The sequence below is a fragment of the Cimex lectularius genome, unplaced genomic scaffold (genome assembly GCF_000648675.2).
Source record: "Cimex lectularius strain Harlan isolate CLEC.00 unplaced genomic scaffold, Clec_2.1 scaffold1, whole genome shotgun sequence".
NCBI lineage: Eukaryota > Metazoa > Arthropoda > Insecta > Hemiptera > Cimicidae > Cimex > Cimex lectularius.
Genome location: NW_019392813.1, coordinates 3,747,990 through 3,760,217, shown reverse-complemented (window position 1 = coordinate 3,760,217; position 12,228 = coordinate 3,747,990). Strand labels below are relative to the sequence as shown.

Sequence of the window (12,228 nt, the reverse complement as noted above, 5' to 3'; positions counted from 1 at the left end):
GTTGTGTCGTCTTTAAGCGCTTCGGCGAAAGTCCTCTTCCAGTTTTATCTGAGAAAGAAGATCAACTGGGTCGAAATAGGGGAAATTAACGTATATATCATCTTAAAGACCGATATCCGCTAATTTAAAACACAAGGAGACAGAACCTGTGGGCTCACCTGTTAAAAAAACACTCACAATCAGACGTCCTTGTTGAAATTTAATAAACAGATACATGGCGCCCAGACACACCGGGTCGTTTTAATTTCCGTTTTCCCCGTGTGTATACAATTTTTAAAACGGCACACTTTTCTCGTCATCGCCGATTTAAAAGTGGAAAACGCGTTAGTTTTCACCGTTGAGAATTTTTTCGGGTGGTTTTCACACTTTTTGCTAGCAGGTGCGCCTGATCTTGAGAAGTACGTAGGTGTCCCTACCGAGGCCCTGTCTTGTTTTATAGGTTCGCGATGTTAACGCGTCCATATATTCAATTTTTTTCTTCTGAGAAAAGATTCCGACCTTTTTCTAAGCACTTTTGTCTATCGACCATATGGTCTTTATTTCTTCATTTGAAACCCCTTGCATAACTCATGAGGAGCTGGTTTCGTGAGTTCACCTCGCTCACTTTTCCCTATTCTAATTGATTTTTTTTTTTAATCCAATACTTTACAATAATCTAAATCAAACTATGCTTATTAAATTATTTTAAATAAGCCATGTATACACAGGGTCCCGAAATTCTCATAGAATTTCTACTTAAGTTCGTTTTCTTTGAAAGAAAGGGCACGACCTCGGTTCTTCTTGTTTTGGTCATCCATCGCGATATCGGTAACAAGATTATACATTGCACGTCGGTTTTTCGCTTTTATAGAAAAGTTTCACGCCCAGGTGAAATGTTGTTGTATCGGTTGTTGCCAATAAGCGTTCAAAGACGGGTAGTTTTGAAATGGCAAAACCAATTTGAATCTCGCCATATTAGAACGTTGGAGGACAACATGAGGCCTTTCCCGGTCCCCCGTCCCTGGGAAATAACGTTCAAAACCAATTGAATTTGTGGCAAGTGGGCGATTTTGTAAATTGCAACTTTAGATTTCAACATATAAAATCTTTTGGAACATATTTTTACCGGGTTTGTTCACTTCTTCTGCTCTTGGTGTCAATTGTCGGTTATAATTTGAAGAGCTATGTCTACCTAAGCTAACCATTAACAGAAACATACATTTAATTATACGTATGTAAAGAATTAAACATTTTAAAATGTAGTTTTTTATAATATTTTATAATAATGTGGCAACTTTCTTTCTCCTCTCTCTCTCTCTCTCTCTCTCTCTCTCTCTCTCTCTCTCTCTCTTTCTCTTTCTCTCTCTCTCTCTCTCTCTCTCTCTCTCTCTCTTTTCTCTTTTCTCTTTTCTCTTTTCTCTTCCCCCTTCCCCCTTCCCCCTTTTTATCTTTGTATCTTTCTTTGGGAACCTGGTTGTTGCTTGGTCATTTCCATGATTCTTTGACTGCATGATTTTACCTTAATTGATGACCATTGTTCACCGTTGTGGTCATGAGTCCACCACACATCAACCTCCCAGGGGATGTGATTTTTGACTATTGGAATTGTATCCGGTTAAGTTTTGATTTTTTAGCTGTCTCATACATTTTCAGTCCATAGCTAGAAGCGCTGTATAAAGTATTTTTATTGTTTTGCAAAGGGAGTCTTGAATTTATGTCTGCAGATTTTTAGTTGTACCAGCAGTTCAATTTAAGAATTTAACATGATACACTGCAGGAAGTGGAATTTGATCCAAATAAACAAGATGGAGTATCTTTGAGGGTCAAGACACATTGGTACTTGTACAACACTTTCCTGCAAATCTTTCCAAATCATTAAATGTATTATTTATTATCATTTAAATGCTGAATACAATAATAACAATACAATAAATTGTAGCAATAAGCAATATAAATGCGAAGTATGAACTGAAAATATCATCACCTCACTGACCACAGGGTGGATATCAGGATAACAACCGATAGATTAATTTAATTATATACATAAAAAATTAATTAAATTGTATAAATGTAAGTTTTTTTAGCGACCGGCTGTTTAATAATTTGTTGTATCCGTGAGGCACAGTCAAGAATGAGGTAGTGTAAAAAAAATACCAAATCATAAGCAAAAAAATGAAAAAGGTGTTTTTCTAAACTACCTCATTTTTGACCATTCCTCACGAATACAACAAATTATTATATAAATGTAAGTTGATAATATTGCTTCCATCTCAGCAACTATGCTGGTTATTAATTCATGACTTAAAGTTTAGTGTAGCCTGGATAATTAATCGAGTTACTTGTTTATTAGTGTGTTATTTAATTTGTAATTATGTAATAATAATATGGGAAAATTATGTAGGTGGAATATAACCCTGCCATTATATTTATTTTTTTATTATAAAATATTTATAAAAATTATACTGTTAGTTGTATAAAGTTTTGTCACATGTTTGTTATTCTTGTTCATAACTTGTTTCTGAATTGTTACGGGTATATAAAACACCACCGATATCAGTTTTCTTCTCCAATGTCGGCTTATCACAACCACATACCAAAGTAAAAACTAACTGTATCAGCTAATCATGTTCTATAATTAAAAAAACAATTTCATTTCACTTATTTTATTTTCATTATTTTCAAAAAGAAAAATCTGCCAAGCTGAAATACTACCGAAGAAAGAACAGTGGCTGTTGAAAGAACAGAGTTACATGTTTTTAATGAATTATGCATGAGTTTACGCCTTTTTTTCCGCCTTTGTGTGTTAAGCTTTTATAGTTTTCCTTTTTGTGCAAAACAACCTTCTTTATATTTTCTTGGCTCTTTAATATCACCGTGTAGCTATCTGCGCAAGTCATTCAATTTAAAATAGACTGCATCTTTGGTATTAACAAAAACCAATTCTTGTTTTCTGTTGTGAGAACTTGAATTAAAAATAATTGTATATTGTATTTAAATTTAATTGTTTTCAATTTAAATATGATGAAATATCCATAATTTGGATATAGTATGGATTTCAGTTTTTCTGGCATCTCTACAATTAATTTCATACAAATTTAATTTATTCATTTTCTCCTTTAATCAATATTTAAATTCCTTCAAGGTTTTCGACTCATCCAATAAATAGACAGAAAACTAGGTTTGATTTATTTGTACTGTTTAAACTATTTTCAGACATATAATATATTTGGTATCTCGTTCATAGGGGAGCCCTTCTGAAATATTAGGGTGTCGAATGGCTTGGAATTAAGGATCTAAAAATAGATCTCTTATATTTTTACATGTAATTTTAATTTTTTTTATTTAGCCTGTGTAATAATTAAAAATTTTGTATGTTCCAGTTGGAGGAATGAGCAGGGGCAACAAGCCGGCTCAGGCGAAAAAGGTGGCACCTCCTGCTGTCCCAGAAACGGCTTTCAGGAACAGCGGCTCATCCTTTGGCTCAGCAGGATATTCCAGTGCTGGAGAGGACATTTTCCATGACAACAGAGGTAAAACTCCAAAATAATACGAATCATTTGACTTGTTTAATGCACTACTTAAATTCTGCAATAATATTTTTTTTAAGTGTACAATTGCAAATATTTGTCTAAAATAGAATAAGAGTGGATTTAATTGTATAGGAAGCCAGACAGTTTTATATTCCACTTTCCCTCTCGCCCCTCCTCCTTCCATCCTTTTCTCAATACTGCAGAGGTTCTTTTTATTGCTCCTGGACTCTTGCCAGTCCTGTCTAATCTATATGAACTTTCTGTATGTGTAGATGGGTATGAGATATCAGACGGTATGTACAGCATGGGACCTGGGAAAAGCCCCGGTACATTTTCTTACCCTGCCTTCACATTTCCCGGCCCTCAGGTAAATTACATATTTTTTATGTCTTTTTTTATTGATCTATTGATCTGACAATATATTTAATTAGCAATTCACACAAATCGGGAGTAAAGCGTCTTACTACCACCACCAACTTTCACTCCAGGAGGACCAAGGGATTGACATGACCCAGGTAAGAAATTTTTTTAAATATATCTGTAATTAGTGTGTAAAATTTATTAATTTTTCGTATGTTTAGAGCCCTGGAAGAGATAGCCCAGGTTCAAGCGGCTCTGGGTCCCGCCATTCCACTGTGAGCTTAGACAGCGGAAGAGCTTCATGTGCTATGTCCCATCACCACCGACCGAGCCTCTCGTCAAGTTCTGTGGGAAGCGGAGAAAGTTCCGCTCCAGCTAGGGTTGAACGACTTCTATTGCAGGGCGTAGCTGTGAGTCTACTAATCAATTTTTAATTTAATTTCGCATCAACCGGCTTCTAATTGAAATCATATTTAGGACCCTGAGATTCTCAACAGCTGGCTGATTGACCTCCATTTCGAGGAGTATTTTCCTCTGTTCGTAAATGCAGGATATGATATGTACACCATCTCAAGAATGACGCCCGAGGTAAAATTTTATTTTTTATTTATTTTTATTTTTTTTAATTTCAGTATTGACATTGGCTTCTCTTTTTCCAGGACTTAACTGCAATAGGAATAAAAAAACCGAACCACAGGAAGAAGCTGAAAGCTGAGATAGCCCTTTTGAATATATCAGACGGGTTACCTGATTACATACCTGTAAGTACACTTGGATAGAAAATTAATTTTTTAAGGTTGAATAAATTGTCCATTGGGGGACTACAGTGACCGAGTGGTTAAGGATTTGACTTGTATTTGCCATCCTAGCAGTTCTGGGTTCAATTCCCGGCATAGCATAAGGCTTTTTAATTGACAATAAAATTGAAGAAGTATTGTAAAGTGGGTGGTGATTAGTACCGTTAATCGATATTTATTTAGAAATCGTGAGATGCGGTCTGGTGTGATGTAGGATTCAGAAAAACATTTTCTTTATCGTGCCAACGTTTCGATCTTTATTGAGATCATCTTCAAGGCCTGGGATTTACAAACATTGTTTACACATAACAATTACATTTTGGATGTGGAAAAGTGAATTTATACAATGTAAAATATATTTTTTATATATATTCACTCAAAGTGTTTGTCTTCTGTGTAATTGTGCCATTCTTGCGTGTGTCGAGAGTGCCAGTGAGATTTTGCTATTTTGTGTTTATATACGTTGGATTTTGAAATAGAAAAGACATTTTTGTATAAGGCGTCGGCTTCTTTGAGGTGAAAAGAGCCGACGAAGGGAAAAAATGTGTTGGTAATGGACCAGATTATCCTTTCAGGATTATATAGAAAGGGATAAATAGGAAAAGGAAAGCTAAATTATTGGGAAATTAGACTATGTGAAAAATATTTGATGTGTGGAATGTAATGTGATGATATAGAAGATGATCTCAATAAAGATCGAAATGTTGGCACAATAAAAATGTTTTTCTGAATCCTACATCACACCAGACCGCATCTCACGATTTCTAAATAAATATTATAAAGTGGTTTGACCCCTCATGCGCGACATTCAACAGGTATTAAGACTTTAAGCCCTCCTGGGATAAAATAATGATATAATGGGGAAAAAATCACTATTAAAAGCAGTTTTGTTCTTCCTCCTTTCTATGTTTTAGAATAGAACATCTTCTTAGCTAGTTCTAAATATTGAATTTAATGTGGTAAAGTTGAAAATGGTGATTTAATCATTGAAAGTTTAATGAAAAAAGTTTAGATTCTATTAAACCATCCTTTTATTCTCTGGTTTACCTTCTAACTTGTTCTTGTTTCTCTAGGGTTCGTTGAATGAATGGTTGAGGCTGCTGAGGCTGGAAGAGTACGGTAGCGCTTTAAGATCTCAGGGTTACACGACAGTCGAGGACACCACGCAGATAACATGGGAAGATCTTGAAGATATCGGTATTGTCAAGCTGGGCCATCAGAAGAGAATGTTGCTCGCGATCAAGAGGATCCAGGACCTGAGGGCTGGAAAAACATTCCCACCTACTCCATTTACGCCGACACATGTAAGTAATCAGTATAAAATTACAAAGCCTTCATATAGCCGATTTGATAACTGCTTTCCCCCATCTTGACCTCAAAATAGAGTTTGACGATAAACCCTTGTAACGATGGTATAAAATAAAGAATTAAATATTTTCCTCTATTTTTGTTCATTTGGAGAAATAAAATCACCTTTGTGAGTAATCAACCACCTTGTAGTTTTTTGTCACAATATTTTTTCTAATATCATTAATTTTTGTTGTTCTTTTTTCACTAAAAACTTCACATCATAGAATATGTTCAGACCATCATAAATTTCCAAACTGCATCTTGTACTTTTATTTGTACAGATTGATTTAATTACCTAGTTTAATAATTGAGCTTTTAAAAGCTTTGGTCCATGCACGAGACTGAAAACGAGAGGAAATCAAATCATGGATAAATGCTTGTACATGTTAAGCATCTTCACGGCATTAAAGAGCACTAATAAACATTTGCGCTCATTAGTCCAAATCGATCACATTGTTTTTTTTTAGTTTATTGACATTTTTTGTACTTACATGCAGCTTCAGATTGATTTGCGATTCTAACACGTTACTTTTATTCACAAACTGGTACAAATTAAATTAAATTAGTGAATAAAATTAACAAAAATTATATATAACAACTTGATTTATTGAGTCAAAAAGCTCAACAGGTCAAGTGACAATCTGAAGCTGTGAGTATCCGAAGTGTTAGTGCATGCGCATGTTTGTGTGAAGGTTGACGCAGGAGACCCATTCGTCGACTGCGATTGCCCAAGAGTCCACAGCACATTCAAGACGTTCCACCAACCCTGGGAGATCGAAGGGTCGCACCATCTCTATTACACGACAGATATCGTTCCGATTCAAGTAAGTGCTTCTTTCATAACACTTTTTGTAATGCAATGCTTTTGAAAAAATGTCATGTGAATTTTATAGGTTATTTTATTTCATTTATTTTTTTTTATAAATAGCCATAAGGATTAAAAGTCTCGGTATATATTTTTTTTTTTTTTCAAATGTAGAAATTTAAGTAATATTGTTTAATATAATTTTTGTATAAAGGCTAGGAAATTGCAACTACTAGTGCATTCACCCAATGCTTTTGTAAATTTAAATGCTTCATAAAATGAAACAGAAAACTATTTAAAATATATAAATTTTAAATAGTGTTTGACAAGTGTTTTATTAGTTTCAGCAAGAAAAAAATATTCGTTCAATTAAAATTTCTCAGGAGTTTGTAAATTTTTTAAACCGAAAGTTTCCAATTGTGTTTACAGATTCGCGGAGGTCGGGGGAAATCTCTAGAATCTCTTGAAGGTGGGGAAGAGGGTAATAATGGTATCGGCGTCGGTACGAGTAGCTTCACAGGGCAGTGGAACGTCGGCGGACGGAGGTGTTTCGAAGACGGGGACATCACGCCTACAAACGAGGTCTTTCCTTTACACCAAGGCGGTGGGACACTGCCAAGGCCGCGGGCCTTACTCAAGCCCAGGCCACAGGCTAAAATCGCCCCTACACTACATTGTTTCTCTCAGTATGTTTTCTTTTTTTATATACAAATTTTATTTCGATATTATTTTTGTAAAACATTTTTTTTAATTAGGGAAGGCAGTAACTGCACATTGAAAAGGACTGGGCCGGTCCCTCCTGCTAGGGTGAGCAGTGATTGTTCTTCGAGTGTAACTGTAGTTGCAGATCTGCATTGCCCCCATCCGCAACAATACAACGGCTCTGATGCTAGTTTTAAGGTAAATTTTTCACCATTTAAAAAATTGAAAACCCCCAAATTAACATTTTGTAAACCAAATTGACTAATTTTACAGTCAAGTTCAAGTACTGAGTCCGATTCGATACCTTTCGCGAATGAAAATGCCGGCACTATAAAACAAAGAGCGACAAGAAATCCAACAGGTAACTCAATTTTAAAACACCTTCAAATTCGTCTGACCCTTTCATTTTTCAACAAAAATCTCTTATTCTAGAATTTATTCCCACTGTGAGAGTGCAGCCGCCAGAGCCTTCGTCTTCTCTCCTTCCGCCGAGGTAATTGATAATTTAATTTTCTAGTTGCACCACAATTATCAGTTTTCTTTAAGTGTTTGTTTTTACTTGTTTTTCCTTTATCAGACCAAATAATCGACCGACAAGGTCATCGAATAAGGCACACCATAAAAAACATTGTATTTCAAGAAAGTACGTAAAAACACAAAAACAAAGTATCAAAGTTTATCCTTACAAATAACCATAATTTATTGTAAAGTTTCTTTTTTTTTTAAAAAAAAAAGCATATCATTTGTAACAAAACATTATCAATGAACTTATCAAAATGGCTAAAATAAATAAGAAAAAGCTTTTGTATAAAAGTGTATGCCCATAAACTAATATTTAATGCTCTAAAAAGAATTACACAGATCTAACTTTACACTTTAAATTGATAATCCTCATCTGCTATAAACTTAATAAATATTCAACTCTAATAAAGAATCATAACTTCTAATAGCACTTTTTTTAAATATAATCATCATTGAACTACTTGCGATATAACCTTCATGCTGATACAGAATTTACATCCTAAAGAGTAACGAATTTGCTTTTTTTAATATAGAAAACCAGGGCAGGAGCCAGTCGACGTCCTAAACGATATCGGCAACATGCTCGCCAATCTAACGGACGAGTTAGACGCGATGCTCGAAGAAGAAAAGCGCCAAGGTCTGACAGATGATTAATCAGATGCAAAACAATTTTTAACACAAATTAACCATCGAGGTGGCCGATCAGAAGGCCATAACATATTCATAGTCTACCTCTTTTTAATTTCCATAGAAGTTTAAGCGAGAGAGAGAGAGAAAAAAAAATTAATCTGGCATAAAATTATCGAATGTTCCACAATCTTTTTTTCCTTAATGTTTCAAGGGCAATAGGAAAATAAATTTTTATATATTAATTAATAACAATCTGAAAAATGTGTACAATATTATGCGGGATAAACGTTAAAAATTTTATTAGAAACGACAAAGCTTTTGATAATAAGTTTCAAATGAAGTTTTTCATTTTCTTTTCATATAAAAGGCATCGAAAATGTCTTGTTTTATTTTTCTTGTAGACTGCAGTTTTTAAAATACAGAAGAGATGTATTGTAAGATTAATTGTTGAATTATAATCAATATAATATATTCTTGTAAAGATTTATAAATTTTTGTTCAGATTAACAAAGTAAATTTATTTGAATTTTTTTGTACATAGTCAAACTTAATTTTATTTTAAAATATTTAATTAAAAAAAGGCAAATGTAGAGAGATTTATTGTACATTTTGTTATTCTTTTTGAGTATTTTATTAACTGTATTGATTTTATTTTAATCTCCTTCCCCCTAATGAAATTTTCTTTATTGTTTTTCTAAAAAAGAAAAAAATTATGTTTAAGAATGAAAATATAATTTATTAAAGCATTTTTCCCCTTTTAATATTGTAGACTATAGATATACATGTATGATGTACATTTTTTCATTGCAAAGGTAAAGAGAAAGAATTGTAAGCTGTCCATTTTTGAGAGAATCAATTTTATGCTAATTTATTTAAAAGTAAAAAAAAATTGGCCCTCTTTTTGTTTTTGAGTAAATTTGTAGCTTTACACATATACTTTTTTCATTTCTTTTTTTTTAACTAAAAGTATGTATTAAACTAATATAAAGTGCCCTCTTAAAGATAAGCCTTCTGATTAAAACGTATATTTTTGGCTTATATTTAAAAGAAAAATTGGTACAAAATGCTACATAAGATTTCTGTACTATCATTACACTTTTTATAACTGAATTATATGAAATAAACGTACATGTTAGGTTTTTGTACAAATTGTATAATTCTGCATGTCCAAAAGGCAGATTTTGTATCATTCCTTACATATAAAAAATAATTATTATAAAGCGATATAAAGAGGAGGGTATCTTGCCTTTTGTTTTGTATGTATGAAATTAGAATTAACATTATATAAGACTGGAGTTGCATTTTTTGCGGTGAAATATATAGTTATTTGTAGATTAATTAGAAAGGTATTTGTATAATATTATCGACTGTATGTATTTAGTGCATTCCTAGATTAGAATAAAAAGAATGTAAAATAAACCTAGATATATTGAAAAAAAGAGAGATATGTTTTTATTAACCTTGAAAATTCCAATTTATGGTAAATTTTGCTATTTCATTTTTGTAAATTAATATGTTGAAATGATGTTTAACCACAGCTTAATTATTTTCTACTGTGATTGTCAGCAGAAACTTTGATGACAAGTGAAAAACAGCCATAACAGACAAGCCACCATATAAAAGTGTAAAATTATTTTAAAAAATTTAGCATTTATCCATCCAATTTCTATGATTTTCACCACCAATGATGGCCAAGTTATTGGGGCGTTAAATTCTTCTGTGGTTCTTGGTTCAAATCCTGGCATAACTGATCGTCTGATCCCTCGGTTACTTGGACATAAATGACAGGAAGTACTTTACTTTAATCCTTTACTGTAAAATTAAATTTTTTTTTTACTGGCACTCTCAACATGACACGCAAGAATGGCACAATTACACAGAAAACATACACTTTGAGCACTGAAGATGATCTCAATAAAGATCGAAACGTTGGCACGATAAAGAAAATGTTTTTCTGAAACCTACATCACACCGCATCTCACGATTTCTGAATAATTAAATGTTTTTAAAAAATTTATTTGTAGCCTGTACATATAAAACTATAAATTGCTAATATATGAATGTGGGTTTTTTTCTCCTAGTCACAACACTGGCCAGCATTTAAGAGAAACAAGCCAAAGCTGGCATTCAATTCAAGGGATTAAAGGGTGGGGAGGTCTAGAGGCAATCCACATTTGAGGCTATGTGACATCTCAAAATTTTATTTTTTAATTTTGTTATTACAGACACAGGCGTAGGAGTATAACACAGAAAAACAACGTAAACACAAAATAAAATTAAACTAGGTAATAAGTAAATATATAAGAACACACATAAGTGGATATAAAAATATATAACTATGACTAGATACAATTTGAAGTGAAATTTAGGGATGGTTAGGGAAAATTTTGAAGTGGAATTTAAAAGGTTTTTTTATTTCTGAACTTTTGTCAATAAAAAACCTATGTCAATGGAGTTGGCTCATATCTGAACTCTGAGGGTTTCTGGTATTATGAGATGGAATGTCAAAGTTAATTAATTTGACGAGTTCTGGACAGTTTATTTGATTATTTAATAATATATGAGAAATATACTATGTTTTTATGGGTTTCAAGTGGTCTGTATTCAATGTGTATAGAATTTTTGGTTAATTTACAGCAAATTTGTGGAATTAAATTGAATGTAAATATCTGACAAATCTATGCTGAACAATGTTGAAGAGAAAGTTTTAAATATGGTGACAAAACTACAAAACAAAATTCAATGATGGATCTAACTAAAGAACATTTTTAACACCTGGATATTATGAAAACCTTTAGAAAAATGAATTATAAGTGCGAGATGTTTTAAAGCTTTAACAGTTAAACTTAAAATGTGGTTTTTGAATGTTAGCTGTTGGTCAAACAAGTTGCCGATTAACAGAATTGAGGGGGTTCGTTGGTTGTGTTAATTGCTAGAATTATTGCACTTTGAGAAGCGGATATGGCAATATTTTGTAGTATTAAGAATTAAATGGTCAGAAAAAGAAGAAACAGGTTTAAAGATTTTTAGATCATCAGCAATGAGAAGAAAATTTATATCATAATCACAGAGTAAATCTCATTTATTTACTTTTTATATAATACGTTTATTGCAATGTGTAACATTAATTACAACATGTAATGCGTTAATTTGGCATGGATCATGTGTTGTGAGGGGAGTTAACCGCCATTGCTGTCCTTCCAGCTGTACACAAGGACTGGTGGAATTATAGGGATGGTTTTTATTGGATAAGGATTGGGCAGCTCGATTGGGGTGAGAGCAGAGTTTACTGTGGAAGTTGAAATTGTTTTAAAAATTATTTTTTGTGTGAAAGGGATTTTGAGATCTTATGAAGGGTGTTGGAGATGTAGTAAGAAGTATGATTTTGAGGACTTTGGATTCAAAGAACTGTATTCTTTAGAAGTTGGGAGGTTTGGCGGTGCCCCACACTTGTAGTCCGTACATCCAGATAGTATTGTCTTGTAGATTATCAGTGTGCTTTGTGTTGAAACATTAGATTTGTGCAACAGTAGTCTGTAAAGTAGTGCGAAAT

General features: G+C 33.0%; 1 protein-coding gene across 11 annotated transcripts in view; it reads left to right on the top strand.

Moving 5' to 3' along the window:
* LOC106661088 overlaps positions 1-8,828 on the top strand; it is a 230,109-nt gene extending 221,281 nt beyond the window's left edge. For 9 of the 11 annotated variants that reach the window (XM_014384318.2, XM_014384271.2, XM_014384261.2 and 6 more), the window contains 14 exons: positions 3,360-3,509; positions 3,782-3,876; positions 3,941-4,024; positions 4,091-4,279; positions 4,347-4,457; positions 4,529-4,630; positions 5,740-5,970; positions 6,709-6,840; positions 7,251-7,507; positions 7,577-7,721; positions 7,797-7,884; positions 7,956-8,016; positions 8,101-8,166; positions 8,579-8,828. In XM_014384318.2, coding sequence (XP_014239804.1) covers positions 3,360-3,509; positions 3,782-3,876; positions 3,941-4,024; positions 4,091-4,279; positions 4,347-4,457; positions 4,529-4,630; positions 5,740-5,970; positions 6,709-6,840; positions 7,251-7,507; positions 7,577-7,721; positions 7,797-7,884; positions 7,956-8,016; positions 8,101-8,166; positions 8,579-8,699 — 1,832 coding nt within the window. In that variant the 3' untranslated portion in view covers positions 8,700-8,828. The remainder of the gene's footprint in view (positions 1-3,359; positions 3,510-3,781; positions 3,877-3,940; positions 4,025-4,090; positions 4,280-4,346; positions 4,458-4,528; positions 4,631-5,739; positions 5,971-6,708; positions 6,841-7,250; positions 7,508-7,576; positions 7,722-7,796; positions 7,885-7,955; positions 8,017-8,100; positions 8,167-8,578) is intronic. The other 2 variants (XM_024228289.1, XM_014384251.2) reach the window with 1 other exon arrangement.
* The last annotated feature ends 3,400 nt before the right edge of the window (positions 8,829-12,228 follow it).